Source organism: Anser cygnoides, chromosome 23 (assembly GCF_040182565.1).
Source record: "Anser cygnoides isolate HZ-2024a breed goose chromosome 23, Taihu_goose_T2T_genome, whole genome shotgun sequence".
NCBI classification, from domain to species: domain Eukaryota; kingdom Metazoa; phylum Chordata; class Aves; order Anseriformes; family Anatidae; genus Anser; species Anser cygnoides.
In genome coordinates this window covers 3,810,608-3,829,327 of record NC_089895.1, presented here as the reverse complement: position 1 = coordinate 3,829,327, position 18,720 = coordinate 3,810,608, and the positions used below count along the sequence as shown (strand labels likewise).

General features: G+C 43.2%; 1 protein-coding gene across 2 annotated transcripts in view; it reads left to right on the top strand.

Annotated features, from left to right (window-relative positions):
- The window catches only part of PEX14 (peroxisomal biogenesis factor 14), a 78,094-nt gene extending 61,749 nt beyond the window's left edge, over positions 1-16,345 (top strand). For both annotated transcript variants that reach the window (XM_048067743.2, XM_048067744.2), the window contains exons 5-9: positions 4,808-4,893; positions 7,301-7,403; positions 8,653-8,750; positions 11,944-12,035; positions 14,500-16,345. In XM_048067743.2, coding sequence (XP_047923700.2) covers positions 4,808-4,893; positions 7,301-7,403; positions 8,653-8,750; positions 11,944-12,035; positions 14,500-14,965 — 845 coding nt within the window. In that variant the 3' untranslated portion in view covers positions 14,966-16,345. The remainder of the gene's footprint in view (positions 1-4,807; positions 4,894-7,300; positions 7,404-8,652; positions 8,751-11,943; positions 12,036-14,499) is intronic.
- The last annotated feature ends 2,375 nt before the right edge of the window (positions 16,346-18,720 follow it).

Below are 18,720 nucleotides of genomic sequence, written 5' to 3'. Positions count from 1 at the left end.
CTCTCTAGCCATTCTTTGTAGACCTTCTATTTAACCTTTAAATGAATCTATAAAAAGAATTAATAGCTAAATATACGTGGTATTCGTTTAACCAAAACATTTGTTTTGATTAGATGTCATCTGTGCTCAATTCTGGTCCTTGACTGGTGTAGCACCGGTGTTGTTAATGATGGATCCATCTCGGTGTTTTCCTGTTAAATGCTTTCTGTGGTGTCAGAACTGCAAGAAGAAAATGTGAATTTCTCTAGAGCTGAAGGATGAGACTGTGCAGAGACCTTGATCAGAGTCCTTACAGATGTGGCTCAGTGCTCTTTTCAGGTGCTGGGTTTGCTGTAGGTTATTGTTGTACAGTTGCTAGTATTGTTGTAATGAATATTGCTGAATTGGTCCAAATCTGCTCCAGGACAGTTGTTTCTGTGACAGTTTACTAAGTCAATTTTTCTTTCACAGATTTGTCAGGCGTTGTCATGTATAAGACAGATATTCTTTTTCCTGTCTATCTGTTATGCTTATGTTCTTACAGAGTATTCATTACTTTAGCGTTGGAATGCTTCGAGGTTTGAAGTTCAAAAGTATATCTAAAGGACTAATGAGATAGGTAGACACTTGAATCTAAAAGTTGATTTGTGGATGGAAACAACTTACTCTGGAAGAAGTGATGAGATTATTGGCTGCATTTGGTTTTCCTAGAGAAGACTTCTGAGTTTCCTGTGAAGCAGCATCTAATGTGCTGGAGTTTAAGTCTTGAAGACTCCAAACCGCTTTGGGTTTGATTTTTTTTTTCTCCCGGTTACTGGTTTTTTGATTAGTTTTGACACCTTTAAACCACAAGACTAGAGAGAAAAAATTATGTCAGCAGAGCAAAAAAAAAAAGGGGGGGGGGGAGAGAAGAAATGGTTGAGGAGGTGCTGTGCTGAAAAGCAGTGGCTAGTGAAATGTAATTTCTCTCTGTCCCCCTTACACCAAGGTGTTGCTGCTTCATGTTTAAAAATTGTTAAAACTATGGGTTAGGAGTGCAGAAGTTTGGGATGGCTTCAGAACTATCTCAAGAGTTCATTCAGCAGGAAAGGAGTGGGTGATCCTGCCAGCAACTCCGGTGTAAGATGTCCACTCTTGTGAGTCAGAGCACTAAGCCCTACACACCTTTTGATTTTATTTGCTTGATCAACTCCTGCCGTAGTTGACTGAGGCTGTTCTCATTTTTAAAGTTGCAGGAAATAACTTATACCACTTAAATACTTCCTTTTGCAGAAATTGTACTGATGGTGTAGGTATTACTTAATATTCAAATCTTTTGCTGGAAATAGCTGTTACCACTGTAAGTGCTTTCTTACTCTTAAAGAGTTAAAGAAGTGTATTTGTAAGCCTCAGAGTAGCATAGTTGTTGTATGCTGAACTTCTCCTGGGTTTGGCTTAAGTAACTTTTGGGGGAAAGAGAAAATAATTAAGTTTTTAAAGTTTCTAGACACTGTGTTTTAGCTTAATATTATCTCTACTATTTCTCCTCCCTGTTCTGGAGGAGTAATTCCTTCCCCATGGTTTGTACTTTTGCCAAGAGGTGTCAAAACTGCTTAAAAAAAAAAAAAAAAAAAAGCTTAAAAAAAGCTTGAATTTGATTAATATAGAGAAACAAGACTTTGCCTGACTGATAATAAAACTGATAAATGACATCTGAATTACTTGTAGCGGTAATTTATTACATAAAATATCTTTTATTTGACATGCGATTAGTTGCTGGAAGCATCACTCAATCTGACTAGTTTAAACATGCTCTAAAATGAACCCCCAGTAAAAAAACAGGGCTGTCTGCTGTTGGCGTTATGAAATATACTAATCCAGCAGTGAGGACAAAAATCTGACTTTAAATATTTAAATGATTAATTGGGTTTATGTGTATATATTTTTTGCCTTTCTAACCCTCGTAATTACATGCAAACTCGGGGGAGTTTCTGAACTAGGTGTGCAAAGCTGCATGCTTATCATCCAGGTATTGTCTGTGCTCTTCCCCATGGGGTTTATGGTCTCCATGTATGGTATTTTGTAGAGATTTTACACCTGCTTAAAACAGAACTCCAAGGACTCATTTTCTTGCCATTTGGATCTTCTTCTCTCCATGTGTCCATGCGTCTTCTCCCGCCCCTGTGTCTTCATGAGGTGGGAGGCTGTAAAATACAGCCTGTTTTCTCCTACAGTTGAAAACAGTAACTAGAATTTGGACTCCTTATTTTTTCCCCAACTCCTTAGCATGGGTTTGCTGTTTACTCTTGAAAAATCACCTTTTCTGGCCTCAGTTTGTATGGTTTTAGATGTGAGTACTAGTGATGGCTGCTAGTGATGACCTTACTTGGATGCAGGAGGCCTAATTAATTGAGATCAGGAAACCTAATTCTGAGACAGATGGGGATCTTAAAAATAGTGAGTATTTGCTCTGGAGGTGCAATTTACAGTTGCTGTTGTGAGAATTAAATATACTTACAGAAAAGAAGAAAAACAAAAGATTTACAGCTGGAGAAAACGTCACTTCTATCTGCATTTTGAGGGTCTCTGTATGTTTGTTATATCCCCATTACGCAGCGGATCTCCTTCAGGAGGATTTCAGTACCTAAACTCAGGAGTATCTAGACTATTAGTGCTTTTTCACTTCTTCTGAATATTTTTTCAATTTTACGAGTGGGGAAATTGGGGATATGCAAAGTCAGTGTGAGCTGAGAAACTTCTCGCCCTCCCTCCACCACAGACAAAAAGGAAGATTGAATGTAGATTTCAGGCAGAGCTGTGACATTCTTCATAACATCGTAATGTTGATGTGGTCAGCGCAGAGCCTTTACTGTGTCCCTCACTCAGTTTTCCTCTCCACCCCCCTCACTTTTTTTTTTTGCCACAAGACAGAATTATTTCACACATCTCTAAAACGAGTAAAATGGCATTTCGGCTTCTTGTCTTTATAGACTCTCTGAACTTTAGGAAAGATCATTCTGGTCCCTTTTCATTAATAATGAAAACCAGGGGGCAATAAAATGTTCTTAGCTCCAGCATTAGAGGAACGGAGGGAGAGATGAGTGAGGTGAAAGGGCAAAGCAGACCGGGTGCTACAGGTGTCTCTCCATCCTGCTCAGAGGTCGTCACGGCTGGGGACAGTGAGGGACAGCCGTGGGCTGCCATGGACAGGCCACAGCTGGACCCACCGACCCTCTGAGATTAATTAACCCTTTGCAATAGGCAGCTCAGCCTGGAATGAGTTGCAGCGTCACAGAAAGATCCTTGAAGTTCAAGGCAGAGAATTGGACGTCCAGGAGAATTCAGGTACCAGAAATGACAGTGGGAGCAGAGCAAGGAGGGGGAAGTGGGGTGGAGGACTGGGGTTTGCAGCAAGACTAGCCAAGGATCATTTTCAATCCTGACATGTACACAGCCAGTTACCGCAGCTTAGCTGACGTGTTTTAACTCATTAAGTTAAAAAGTTATGATAATTTGATCATGTGCCTAAGCTCCAAAGCTGCAACCACAGCAACCCAAAATACTGCTGGTGACACTATTCCCGGGTTCTGGCAGAGCTGTTTTAATTCGTTCGTATTTCTAGCCAGCGGATCATCTGAGGAACTGTATCCTGAGACGTAGCAAGAAGCTAGGGGTGCCAGTATTTGAGTCAGTGTCTGTCTGTAGGGCCTGAGGGCTGGAATTAGGAATAACTATTGCAATGAAATGCCTGTGGGAGACCTCTGCAACAAGAAAACTGACAATAGGTGAACCAACTGAAAGGAGACAAGCTTCCAGGCATTTCGGCCAGTTATGCCCGAGTTGAAACGTTGGAGAACAGAATGCATTTCCTAGACGTCGTAGGTCCCACGTAGATTTGGGTCTGTCTGGTTGGAAACTGCACACCAGCCTCCCCCTCATCACTTCTGCCCACATCCTGCCACTGAACTTCAGGAAAGATCACTCTGCATCCCCGTTATTATTACAGAAAACCGGGGGCAGTGCAAGATTCACTAAGGGAACTGCGAGGGAGGTAGAAGGATAAAGCTGGTGGAAAACTACAGGTGTCTTCTAATTCTGCTCGGAGGAGCAGACTGTGCCATATCTTTGCTCTGCTCTGTTGAGTCTCTAAGCCTCTGTGCAGAATTGTGTCTTCTCCGTTACCTCTCTCTCTGTAGATATTTAATTGCATATTTTTTCTTTGCTGTTTGTATGTGCTTTGGTCCCTATTTGTAATTCAGGCTTGAAAGACACTGGATCGTTCCTTATTGAAACAGTCTGTAATTGCTGACACAGCCTTCATAAACCCATTTATTGCCCTAATAGATTTCTCTTCTTCCTCTAAACGCTTCCCTCTTTCTTTTTCCTGCACTCTTTTGAGTTTCTGGTTTTGTCCCTATTTAAAAGAATTACAATTATGAAGAGTAATCGGTATTCAAGTAATGAGTTAACCTTAGCTAGCACTTAACACCATAGTTGTCTGGGGTGAGTGCGGAGTGCCTTCTGTAAGGAAAGAGTAGAGAAAAACAGCTTGATGGAACTTTATTAGTTGCTGATGTGATTTGTCTCCCTTTGACACCTTGAGCAAGGCCAGTATCAATGCTGGTCTGGATAGATGCTTCAGCGTCCTAAGGACAGGATCCTGTACACTGTACCTGAAGGGCTACCAGCATCCAAATGCCCCCTGTTCATTAAATCTATGCCAGCTAAGAAACAGAAATGGCATTATTCATTGCTTTTTTCTCTGATAAAATGGGCATATCAGGAAACCAGTTGAAAATGTTATCACCTGCAGTTCTGACTATGCTTATTTCTTGATTTTGGCCTTTAGGTCCACCTGGCTCCAGATGGCGAGATTATGGGGCTTTGGCTATCATAATGGCAGGAATTGCCTTTGGCTTCCATCAGCTGTACAAGGTAATGTCTCCCTCACTGCTCCAACACCTTACTCTGTACTCTGAGAGAACGATATTATTCTGCTTGTATCCAAATGATCACGTTGGTTCCAAGCTGGTGGATCATCTCAGCTTGTACTGACACTGCCATTGGTATATGTGAGAAATGTAGACACTTCACATGGAAATGCAGAGACAAAAAATGGCAAGGAAACAAAACTAGTTTTCGGCAGTGGATCTCAAACTGCCAGAAACAAGGTCATTTGATTCGTGTATGTATATATTCTTTTAAACTGGGGAAACTGAGGACAGGTCAGTAAAGGGATTTTCTCAGCATTGGCCAGCAGCATTACTGTCATAGCCAGAGTCTAATGGTTTGTACACTGCTGATCCTGCACCATGGATTAGCAAGGAGTCTTCTTTGACTGATGAGAAGGCTGAAAAGAAGGTGCTAACTTCTAGCTCTACCATACATCCCATAGTTCTACTCCAGTGTGCTTAGAACTAGGGAGAGCAAGTGCAAGTTTGCTTGTGTACTGTAGAGACAGTAGCCTCTCCTTATTTCTTGAGCAATGTTCCTCTGATTGAACATACTCTCTCACTCTGGATGTGCTTTCCAATACTGTGGTAAGTGACATTAGATAATCCTACTGCCTTTTGCAGTAAAATCTATTTTACAAATCAAGTGTTGACCATCTTTTTTAAAACTACTTTTCTTGTTCCATTCTGTTGCTAATTTCCTGGGTCTCAGGGTAAGAGAGGGAGGCCAGATTTAACAACTTGTTCCATCTATGCAAGTGAAATTACATGACTTAAGAGGATGGCTCTTTTGAAACTATGTTATCCCCTTGTTTTTTATATGAAAGCAGTGATGCCAACCTTACTGATCTTTTCATTCTTGCAAAGTATGGTGAGGCTGCTCAGTGTCCAGAGAGATGTGGAGACAACAGCTGCTGGGCCTTGCAAACCTTAACATATTGCTGTTGCTAAATGACACATCTCTAACACATATTGATGATTTACATAAAATTTTTGGTGTAATGTCACTGATGCTGTTAATACATCTCACTGCTGTATTCTTTGTTTACAGATCTTGCTCTGCTGTCTATCCAAACCTCATAAGACATATTGTGTGCCTAACAGAGACCCATATTCTTTTATAGGAGTAAGAAATCTTTGGAGACAGTTGATAAATTCCCTCTGCCCTCCGTGGCATTTTGAGGGAGTTTGCAAATAGTGATTTCTAAATGCAAGATAGGATGCTAGGATAAGACATAGTTGTCCATGTGTGTTCTGTAAGGACTAAAAGAGAACTGCTTATGAAAGTCATCAAAAGCTATTTGGTTTTCAGAATGTCTGAGTGTAAACATATGTGCATACATATGCTTTGTGAGGCTAAGAGCTGTGTACAGCGACAGTGAAATCTTAAACCAATGCTATTAAGTGTAAAAGAGTGCTGTCCCACACATGTCAGTTTGGATAATCAGCTCCGTCTCAGAAATGGTTCTGTATGTATGCCCCTACAGTGTGTGTACATGCAGCAAAAGCCAGGATGAAGAATTGATAGGCACTATCAGAGTTGTTTCTACATCCTAGACCATCCTTCTCTCACTCTTCTTCACCTGCTGTGTTGCACTTGGACGTGTTCATCTTAGAGTGCATAAACAATTCCTGTGTGCAGTGCTGCAGAAGGATCTATGGCTGTTAGGGGAGAGTTGGGACCTAATAGATGAAGACAAGCCTCTGCAGGGGCAGAATAATGTAGATTTCATGGCTGTGTACAGGGTCAGGGAGCTGCCTTGCTTCCTGTAGTAGCTTGGTTCTCCCTTTCTTTTGCTCTCATTCCATAGTTCTCTTGTACTGTCGCTAACTCTGCTCCATTTCCTTTTTCTCCAGATCCCTGTTTCTTCAGATCTCTGCTTTTCCCTCTGCAACTCTAACCCTCCTAACACCAGGGTTCACAAGATTTTACAACAACTCTCATTCCCTCTCTTATGCTTCCTCTGTCCTTTTCAGGGCCTTTCCCCTCTTCCCCCAACTTCTGCATTTATTTTCTTGTTGATGGAGCTCAAATATTGTTCAACATCAGTGTGTTCACGTTTGAGAACAGAAAATCTGAAATCTGAATCTGACATCTATATGTCATCGATGTTTCTCTGGAGTGAGAGCCGTCCCAGGAAACCTTAAACAGAGTTAGGAACTGTTTTTCAGCACCCCCAAAAATATAACCAGAGGTCTTGCATCTTCTCTTCAGCAGCTTCTTTTAATACCTAATTTAGGAGGAATTTATTTTCTCAGCCAGGTGTGTGGATAAATAATCTCTGGCTCTGTGATAAAAGATGGGGTTTGGGTGGTGGACTTTGAGGAAGATTAGAGAGACCACTTTGCATATCCCTGTTTTGTAAAAAAAGTTTATGTCCTCCATGCAGAAATACCTGCTCCCTCTCATCATGGGAGGCAAAGAAGATAGGAAACAACTTCAGAGGATTGAGTCAAACATTGCTGAGATGAGTGGCAGTGTGACACAGACAGGTAAAGATTAATGACTCCATCAATTCACCCCTCAAAGCCCTTCTCCCTGCATCCTCCATTCTGCCAAGACCCCCACCCTCTTCTTTCCCTCCATCTACTACTTTATGTGGTGACTTCATTTATCTGCTCTGAGAATCTGTTCACATTTGCAAATGAAGCCGCCGTCATTTCGGTTTAATTTGAAATTGCTTGTTTACTGTCGGCGCGGCCTCAATTAATTATGTTTTTACGGAAAGGCTCCCAACCTCAGAATATTAATAAGGGGAATAAAATGACAGCCTTTCGGAGGGCTGTAAAGTTCATTTTTAATTTCTGCTTCTCTGATGTTTTCAGGGGCTTTTTTGTGGTGTTTTCCCCCCACCTTCCATCTGAAAATCCAAGGCAGGGTCAGGAAAGTCTGTAATTACTGTGCCTCCCTGACCTTAGCCACCTTCTCTGTTATTGACTCTATAGGGTGCTTGTTCATTACCCGATGCCCTAATGATGGTCTGGATTAGCTGTTACCTGTCACACCAATAGAGCTTTTAATTTTATTTTATTTTATCAGCTTGTTTACTGCCTGGAAGCTTTGGATAAAGTACAAAAGTAGAAAAAGTTCTTTTGCAGCTGGAATTGGAGTCCAACAGTTGATCTTCAGTGTTTGCTGGGGTGTAGGAGGGAAATACTAGGTTTTCTCTCGAAATACAAGGGAAAACACACAAAGTATATGGTGGGATGGAAGAAAAGCGTGATTTTCAACAGTGTTTGTAAACGTGTTGGGGGTGAAGGAGCTGGTGAGTTCAGGGCAGGAGGCTGCTAATTACGCTTTTTAGTGGAGGGCGAGAAGACAAGCATCTTTCATTTCTTGTGATACCTTAAGGTCAATCCTGAGACCAGCCTCTTTGCAGGTTGGAGTTAGCCCCAGAGTTTGCCTGTGTGAGGCCCAAGGTAGATAAATGATACAAACATTGTATAAGTTCAGGGAGATGTACAAATCATAAACCAATATAATTAGAAGGGAGAGGTTTTGGATGGATATACTGTGCTCTATAGACATCTATACAATGGAAAGATAAACTAGAAATACTGGAGGTTAGATGCAGTGCAGGTAGATTACCCATAGTGCAGATAAATCATATGGATTAAAGCGAGCAGGCGGGCGTAGATAAATTAGATATAGTAGGAATAGAGGCATCTTTGTAGCTAGACAGCAGGAAGGACGTGTGTGCATGTATCTCAGTTTAACACTCTCCTGCTTTTTCCCTCACAGTGACTCAGTTACAGAAGACTTTAGCAGCTGTCCAGGAATCGCTAATCCAGCAACAACAGAAAATTCAGGAGCTCACCCAAGAACTGGCTGCTTCTAAGGTATCAAACTCCAGCTCCTCACCTTCAGAACATCACCATCTGTAGAAGATGCATGGCTTCCTTTGTGTCCACATGAAAAGCACCTTATTAGGTTCACAATCCAGCCTTCATCTCTGTCATATCCCCCACTGGTTTCTCTGCATTTGACATTTCCATAGGCTGGCTGTTTAAAGCCCTGGATATTAATTGGGTACCCAGTGACATATATCTGACTTCTAAGAGGGCTTTATTATATGGCTTTGCATGCAGCATTTGTGTCTGAGGCCTTATACCTGTTCTCAGCTCTGTAACTTCTGAGATGCAATTGAAATGAAATAATCGTCCTGTTAGTCCAGTGACCAAAAGAGGTGTAAAGGCCAGATGTGCAGTCTTTTTCTGTAAACATGTAATTTTACATGTTTATATTTCTCCTGTACCTTTGTATTTTGATTCAAAACAATGACTTAACTCCTGTTCAGCCAAGCATACAGTTGAAATACTGTATGTAAGTCACTTGCTCAGATCCAGAACAGGTAATGGCTGAACATTCATACTATTTGGTTGCCTGTTTCAAGAATTTTGGTTATCTCAGTGTACTAGGTGGCCCCATCACAATCACATTAGGCACTCACGGTGGCCCATTTCCTGGCTTGAACTTGGCAATAAAACCACCAGTTTTGGCTGGTTTGTGTAGTTACCTGTGTTTTCAGGTAACTGTGTTTCAACTGTTAACCAACATTGTTTTTCTTTCTGGCAGTGAGACTTTGTACTTTTTGTCTCTGAAGTACTTGGCAGCTAAGCATTCTGTCAGGCAGTAGGTGTTAGTTAGATGTGGGACGGGATGGATTTGAACCACTCACAAAGAGATGATGTCTTCCTTTCACTCACAAATTTGGAATTATTCAGGTTCCAGACATCTTTCAGTACTCTTAATACAGGGAGAGAATTTTCTTTCTACTGTTAAATCCCTTACACGTGCCTTATGATCTACCTGCAGCATGAGCGGTTGTCTTCTCCCCATAGCTATACCTCAATCTCATAGAAACCCTTTGATGGTGTGTAACTGGTGGGCCACAGCTGACTATGTGGTGTGCACGCTGTACAGTAGGAATCCCTCAGTGGCACAGCTGTAAACCCAACCATGAAAGCCAGTTTATGGTCACAACACTCCACTTCAATTTTCCTTGGGAACTGTGGCCTGTCGGTGGCCTGGAGCCAGTCCGGAAATTGGAAAACTGTTTTCAGGTCGTAAGTGTTAAGATTAAGGCCACATGTTGAGCTTTAAGAAGGGAAAAGGGCATAAGAGTCTTGGTGGTTTAGAGAGTCTTAAAGTTTGTCCTCCCCCCTCTCCACCCCCTGCACTGAAATGGTAGCACACATTGTTATGATATCTAAACCTCATGTGTACAAAGAAAAACTTGGGCAACCCCACAAACCAAAGAATAAAAGCTGTGTTTTCTCAGCTGTAATGTAAGTTTTTATATCTGCTTTTCAAACTCCTACTGGCATGCTGTAAAAAATTAAAAAGAGGGACTTTAAGTAATTAAAAAACGTACATAAAAATTCAAGGCTTGAATTTTCTACAACTGTTTTTTAAAGAGACTGGCTAAAAAGCCCCAGATGTCAGATTTTATTTCTAAATCCTAGGCATCTGGCACCATATGTGTTTTGGAAATTTGAGTCCTTTGCAGGCCAGTGAGTGGAAATCACTCCCTTGTTAATGTGCTGCTGTAGCTTTCAAGGTCTTGGAGAGCCAGAACAGTGGCTCCTGGATTCTTGCTGTCTGAGGGCTGGGAGTGTGAATCCCAGGGGAACGCATCTGTGTATATCACAGCTACTACAGGCTGAGCCTCTCCCGGCTCACTGGGTTCACAGCCCAGAAGTCCCTGTGAGGAGTGCTGGCTGTGAAGGTGTTCAGGGCTGTTCAGCACTAGCTGAAGTCTGGTTGAGGAGTGAGTAGGAGCAACCAATCCTGGCTACGTCTAGGAGGAGCTGGCAAGGAGGAGTTTTTTGTTATTCCAGTCCTGGCTTCCTTCATCGGGGAATTTACTAAGAGTATCTCTGGAGAGATGCTCATGAATGGATTTATTCGTAATGGCTTGTAGAAGAAATTTCTATGGGAAGTGCTAGATGTGAGGTTTTTTTGGTCCCACATTCAGCCCATCGCTACAGGAGCTGCTACAGTGATAGGATGGGATAACCATGCTGTGATCTCTCTTTCAGAGTGCTGTTCCCATTTCTTAAGTTCCCAGAAGGGTTAAAAGAAAAATTGCCAAAAGTATTATCTGCAGCATGTTCTCTTCAGTTGTTACCTTACTCTAATTTCTGCCTGATATCCCATAGCAATTCTGATGCAGTGCTGACAGCAGCTGTACCAGGCTTCCAAGAGTTACTTATCTTTCCCCACCAAATTGCATTCATTGCTTTGAAATATCCGAGAGACAGTGTCTAGTCCAGCTGCTTCCTGGAGATACAATCTGGTAACTCAAGCATAGTTCTAATTGTTCAGATCTAGTGGGGAAAGTTTTTGGAGCTTTCAAGCATCACTTTATCAGTCCACCTCTAAACACCACAGAATGCAGATAGTCGACTTTATTTCATGATTTAGGAGAAATGAGCGAGTGGTTTTAAACCAGTTGCTAATATATAATATTTGAATCTGATGCCTCAGCTACTTGCAGGCACAGGAGAGAGTAAAGGACCTGATTCAGTGCAACTCCCACTGCCTTTCAGGATCCTAGTTCTTATCTAAAAATCATTCCATAGGTCAATGGCAAATAATTTGGTTTATGTCTTTGTGTGTTCTTCTCTGTGTGACATATTGGAGGAAAACATGCTGTGCAGAGCTTGCTTTGTCTGAATTCTCACAAGTGCTGGCTGCGTTTTAAAGGAAAAAGAAAGGTCCCCTTGAGATGCTTCAGCAATGGTTGTTGGAAACAAGATTAATTAGTCCTCTAACCTGAAAGCAAATATTTGAATTGTCTGAGCACCTTGAAACAATTTTTATTTCTGGTCATTGTGGGGATCCATCCAGGTCCGTCTTCATTGTGGAAGTCGTTTTGCTCAGATCTGAGATTTTAAGTGATAGAGCTTATGTATGTTAGCTTGAGATTCCCAGATGGGAGGAGAGGGAAGATAAGATAGAAAAATTGTCATTTGTGAGCTATCTCCCACTTCATGCTTTGATCTTTACATCTCCTTTTCCATGTTATAGGCCACAACTTCCACCAACTGGATTCTGGAGTCACAGAATATTAATGAACTGAAATCTGAGATCTACTCATTAAAAGGACTCCTCCTGAACCGGTATGGATCGAATATGTTGATGGAAGATGGTTGTGTGGGGAAGGGTTGCTTTCTGGGATTCTCTTAGTCATAGAGAGGAAAGACGTTTCCAACAGGAACTAGCTCTATATCCTGTTATTGCTATTTTAATAATACCACTTTGCACTCTGCTACACTTTCTATTTGCAGGTCTCAGAATGTTTTTCAAATTTGCCTTAAATCACGGAGCGCTCTGGGCAATTAATAATTAATAAGATTTTTCCCTTTTGTTTGCAATAGAGGAATTCTCTGCCACTCACCACAGGGAGGATGCCTCTCACCTAGTTTGAGGTGTTGGCTACACGTGAGCTACCCACCTACATTCTGTTACAGAGAGAGAACCACTGGTGGATACAGTTCCTCTGCCCCATTCATGGTTAGGGCATAACCAGGATGAATTGCACTTTATCTGAGTTTTTTTCTCTCCGTTAGCTAGCTCAGATGTAGACATCTTACACTGTACAAGTCTGAAATGAGGTGATAGAAATCTCAGCCTGTGGGACAGTCCTAGGGAGAGGGATCTCAGTTTTTGAGGAATTCTTTTTTTTCTAAAACCACTACTTAAGAGTTTATTTACCCTTTCAGTTATTGATCCCTTCACTCTGATACGACTCCCTTACCTCCTTCCACACACAACTATGTCTTCTCAAATTATCTCTTTCCTAAGAGATGGACTTCAAAGACCGATCTATGATTGGACTAGACATATTCTGAATTTCAGCAAGAATGCTTTTCAGAAGTCTGAAGAGTGTATTGGCTTTAATATTCTTTTAAATTCTTGCCACACCTCCTGTTCCCACCAGCAGTCACAGTAGAAAGCTTTGGAGGACTGGGGACACATACTAAGTTACTGTCTGTTAAGTTGGGTCATAGTGGCATCACTGCTGGGAGAGAGCACTAGTTAATGACATCTCTTCAGCAACAGGAAGGTTGCCCAGAGATTACAGACCCAGTCTTCTTTCTTAGGCCTCTGCTTGTCAGGCTGGATGAATAGGAAGCGAAGAGGCTTACCTGTCCCTTGGTCTTTCTATTGAGGAGGGTTCCCTCTTCGATTTGTACATTTGGCCATCTTTACATTTGTACATTTTCTGCCATCTGCTGATGGCCACCAGCAGATGAGAAGTGGCTTTCCAGAGTGGGCAAGGGGGACAGCTGTCTGCCATTAGGAAAAAATCACTCTTTTATGCTGGGGTGTAGGTGCTTTAGGGAAAGCAAACTTTGCTGTTGCTTTTTTAACAAAAAGGCTAATGTTTCTGCAGTGAGGAGGCAGCAGCAACACTGGAGCCAAGAAAGTCTCCAGGCTGAATTTGCTGATTGCATTTATGATACTGGTTGAATAATGCAGGCATTAGCTTATTGCACTCGCAGGAGATGGAGGTTAGATCAGCAGCAGAGTTCTTCCGTGACTAGTGGTGGCTGTGGGAACAGGGAGGTGAGAGCAACTGCTGTTCCTAGGTCAGTCTGTGAAAATGGACCGTGTTGTGTTCAAGGACTCACTGTAGGAGAACGGACAGCTTTGGTCTGCTCTGCTCTCGCCCATGGCACTGCCAGTTCACCTGAGTGGCATGAGAACGCCCTGTCACACAGCATCCTTTTCAGAGGGGGATCTATATCTCTTCATACTCCCACTTTCCACGTTACAAAAGCAAGGACGCGTAGGGAGTACCAGAGCAGACATGCCTTTTTGCTGTATTCTTCATGATGGATCACTTTCTGAGGGCACCAGGGCTCCCCACTGCACTTACATTTGTCCAGCCTAGTATTTACGTTCTCATTTCAGAGCTGGGATTAGCTTGGCACTATCAAATCCTTAAAGCCCACCTGGAGAGGACTCGCTGAGGACAGAGCAGCTAGCTTCTCAGCTGGTGCAAGCCAGTACATCTCCATTCAAATCAGAGAAGCTGAACCAGTTTGCAACAGCCAGGATCTGGCCCAAACATGTAAAGTGCATGCTGGGACTAGGAGATAGGCTCTGGATTGTAATGAGCCAGCATGCAATAGCTGTGTATCACAGTGGAGGCAAGAGCCAGGTGGTGAAATTTCTTGGCTCAGGTACCAGGAGCTGATGTCTCTGACTTCTTGCTCCAGTGGGAATTTTCCTTACCAATTAATTAGTGATTGTTTTAAAAGGGCCACTCATGTCTTTCCAGAGGCAGCATTCCTGAGTGCTAACTTACTCTGTGAAATTGGCCGAACAAGATCATTTCAGTACTTCAGATTACTGGTGTGTAGCCTCAATTATTGGGTGCTTGTAAAACACTTGGAGATTCTGGCTGAAGATCTGGCCTTGTTCTTGTTCACTTATGACAAAGGAGACTTGAAGTTTCAGTCCTGCTTTACCTGATTTCGCCATTACAAATGCCATTCTCTCCAATGATAACCCCTCAGTGTTTTTAATAAAAGCCCCTTTCTCTCCTTTTCTTCCCCCCCCCTTCTCTCCCCCAAGGAGGCAGTTCCCTCCCTCCCCTTCGGCTCCTAAGATCCCGTCATGGCAGATCCCAGTGAAGCCAAGCTCACCCTCCAACCCTGCTGTTGCCAACCATAACAGCAGCAGCGACATCTCACCCGTCAGCAATGAGTCCACCACCTCCTCACCGGTCAAGGAGAACCACAGCCCGGAGGGTTCCAAGGTCAGCTGCCATCTGCTGAGCACCGAGGAAGGCAACAAGGCGGTGATCGATGTCAAGAGCCAAGTGCGGATGGAGGTGCAGGGCGAGGAGGAGAAAAGGGAAAACAAAAGGAATGAAGAGGAGGAAGAGGACGATGAGGATGATGATGTGAGCCACGTGGATGAGGAGGAATGTCTGGGTGTCCAGACTGAGGACCGGAGAGGAGGGGATGGGCAGATTAATGAGCAAGTGGAAAAGCTACGAAGACCTGAGGGGGCCAGCAATGAGAACGAGATTGACTAAAGCACCCTGGCTTTTGCTGATGCTGCTGTACATCTTCCCTAGCCTCCTGCACTGTCCCCGGTGCCTCTCCCATTTTGTGGAGTGCCACCATCCCTTCCAGTGATTCTTCCATGATTGACCTTGAGTAGGGTCATGATTGCCCGGTGAATAAGGTGGGCCCTGTTTCACCACAAGGCTGTGCAGCGTTGCAGTGGCTTCTTCTTCCCTCCCAGACCTACCTTCTCCCCATGAGCTGGGGTCACTGCCTAGGCTGGTGGACCAGTCGCCTTACCATGCCCCACAACTACATAAGTCCCCTTACTAAAACTCCCAGCATCTCTCCTGAAGTGGTCAGCCTCTTTGCTGTATCCTGGAGTCCTTCCATTCAGTTTCAGAAACTTTTCTGTCCCAAGCTCTTTGATTTCACAAGTCTTTAATCCCCACATAATCCCCTAGGCAGTTCTCACTGTTTCCCCAAATATCCATTTTATTTCTCAAACTAATTGGTATTCTGTCACCAAAAAAGAACGTTTTAATCCTGAATTTCTCACCAGATCTCAGTCTCAGCCACCTTCTTCCAAGCCTTATGTCAAGCCTCAAATTCCTGAAACTACCTAGCATTTGAAAACACTAAATTTCTTGTGGGGTCCAAAGAACACTATTTCCACCCCACACACACTCCCTTCCACTCTTCAAAGTGGCCTCTTGCTAGGGACCAAGTCCAGGTTTCATGGCCACAGTAAAATGCATGAGAACAGGTGGCTTTGTTACTGATTGCTCCCCAGTAAAAGAAGGCTTTAAAAGATGACCCCACTCATCCCAATTACTACCCTTCTTCCTCCAAAGACAAGGAGCTCACATCAGTTTTTGACATCTTACATTTTATTTATAGCTGCCCTGAATGAGATGATATCAGATGCTGAAATAATTGGTTAATTTTGAATTGTTGCAATGGTTCTTATCTTGTTTTTCTCCCTATATGAGGAGAAAACCCATATTAAATGATCAGTTGAGACCTGCACCTACCCAGTGACAGGCACCTGCTTCAGCAAGGCAGTCTTTACAGAAGAGAAAACAATTCCAGCTCTGAGGTACACCGCTGGCCCTTCTTGCCCAGTCCAGCCTTTTTTTTTTTTGCCCCATTGGGGCTATATACAAATTAAAACAGTGAACTTTAAAACCTCTCATTTGCAGCATTGTGTTCTCGGCTGTTAAAATGGTGGTGTCCAATTATATTATTCACTGCATCAGAGCCTCTTAGCGGAGCAATTCTTGTAACAACTGAGTCTCACTGTCCTCACCAAGCAAGCGTGCTCGTCTGTGTGATCATGTATAGATTTCAAATATAAAATACGATTGTATATAATTGTAATAAATATGAGTTACCACTATTTAACACCAGGCTGTCACTGGATTACTGTGGCTCTTTTTTGGGGAGAAATATGGAGAAATAATGTATGCAGGGTGGTAAAGGGAGGGAAGAGGGGAGGTTACAGAAATTCAGTCCGTATAAAATGTTTCCTGATGGACATTTGTGGTTGGTTTGTTTTCTAACTGCTCCAGTCCTAGGTTATGTCAGCAGGAGGCAGTGTAGAGAATGGTGGAAGTGCAATACAAAGTACAGTACAAACAGCTCCAACACCACCGTAATTCTAGGTTGCCTCCGTTGTTGCAGAGGGTGAGATGATGGATGTGTCACTGGTGAGTAAAATGCAGCTCCTCTGGTCCCCGTCCTCCCAGCAGGAGGCTCTGCAGGGTGCAGAATGCAGCGCAGCGCTCCGTTCCACCCTGGCAGCAGGAGGTGCTGAAGGCAGCGTGTGAGATATCCCATGGCCCCGAGGCTTATCTGCCGGCAGGGAATGCTGTGCCGTATCCCATGACTGGTCTGACCCTGCCATGTCGGCACAGAAGCCATTGAAAGAAATGGCGTACAGCAGCTCGTAGCTACTGCAGCCCCATCGTTGTTCAACAGAAGTGTTTGGCTCCCTCCTTAAAAATGAGGGATTTACTTGATTCCTGAGTATTTGGGTGTCTGGTACATAGTGACATTTTCCTGCTCAGGGGGAGTGAAAGGGACCTTCATATTACTGTATTTAGACCTGCTGCTGAATGTGATGATTTCTCATTCCTTAAATGGACGAATATCTTCCCCAGGAGTGAGTGAGTGTGTGTGTGTCTCCCTCTCCCTCTCCGTCTCTCTCTCCGCTGTTTAACGTTCACAAAGAACGTCACGTTTAGCTAAAACAGGGCAAATTTGAGAGTGTTTAAAAGGACAGGCTTTTATTAAGGGATGGCACTTTTCATTTCTCCATGCCAAGAATCCTCGTGAGAAGAAAACACGACTGAACGCAGGGATGTAATGAAAAAGTGTTGTCCTGCCTGTGTACATTTTATATACATAGAAGGTTTTGAAAATAGAAAGTGCCTGGACAACAGCAGTTGGTGAAATGTGGAAAATATGTTGCTGAGGTATGTGCCTTGCAGAGTGACTTACGAGGTTTACAGTACAAGCATCCCTGCGGGTTCATTTTTCCCCCCTTTCCTCCATGTTCCCAGTGTTCAATTAATTTACCTTAAGATTTCTGGTGCAGAGTAAAAGGCAGTTTTCTTCAACTGCCCTTTTCTCTCCCTTAGCTTTTGCTTCTTGCAACCTTTACCAGCTGCATAGGTCACGTTTTTTCCTTGCCCCAACCCGATATGAATCACAGAAAGCTCCCTCGTAGCCCATTGCTCAAAAAATCTGACTCTGGGCCTCTGGCTGCTGATGGGGTCTTGCGTACTTCGTTGAAGAGATCCAGCCCACCAGGAGGGAATTTGGAAGAAGCCAGACCTTCTTGCCAGTAGGTATTTTTGGGAATCATGAGTGTTATTCTTCAGCCTCTAATTTCTTGCCTTTCTTTCCAGCATAGCAGGAGTTTCAGGGCAAGTGTTTTGGTCCCAATGAACCACGTAACCTGCCTGCTAACTTGTGATTTTTTTTCTTTTTTTTTGGGCTAGAAACAAGCTTATATCAGCTGCTGTTTAGCTCACCAGCTAGTAGGCACTGAGGTCACATCACATTAACTAAAGATGACCAGGTAGCGAACCCTTTTTCTGCAGAACAAGACAGCACAGGAGTCAGTCACTCACAACCTGGATAATTCAAGGACTGCATTTTAGTGTAACCAGCCTTGGCTTTGGCACAGAAGACGACAGCACTCAGGTTGGTAAGTTCAGTGGGTTCGCAGCATGGTTTCTGTAGGTTCTTGGTACAGTGCAGAAAGTGGGTGAAGGGAGCTCCCTCTGAACAGTGTCATTTGGGCACGTTCCAGTGAAACCCTGTGAGCCTGTGCTCTCCCCTGGAGGAATTAACGTCAGGCTGGTGCTTTCCAGTAATTTAAGGATATAAAAGCTCCCTTTTCAATAGCTCCAAGAGAAACACGGGGAACTCAAAAAAATGTGACAAAGTGTGAAAGGATTAAAAGAGACATGACTCCTGATCGTCTTTGTCCAACCTTCCTCACCCCTAAATGTGACAAATCAGCTCTATGTGCACCTTTGTCACAAGCAGGAAGAATTTTTTTATTGCCTTTTGCAAGGCCAGGGTGTTACCTAACAGTGTTTGGGATCAGAAAGGAGGTGGATTGCAGGGTCCCTCGTGATCTTGCTAATTTGCTGCATGACATTTTGCAGAGCCTTTTACTTGTAGCGTGCCTCGGTTTCCCCACGCGATGACAAAAAGTACCAGCTGGTGAATAATGAGATGTGACAAAGACAAGCTGCAGAAAAAGCAAACT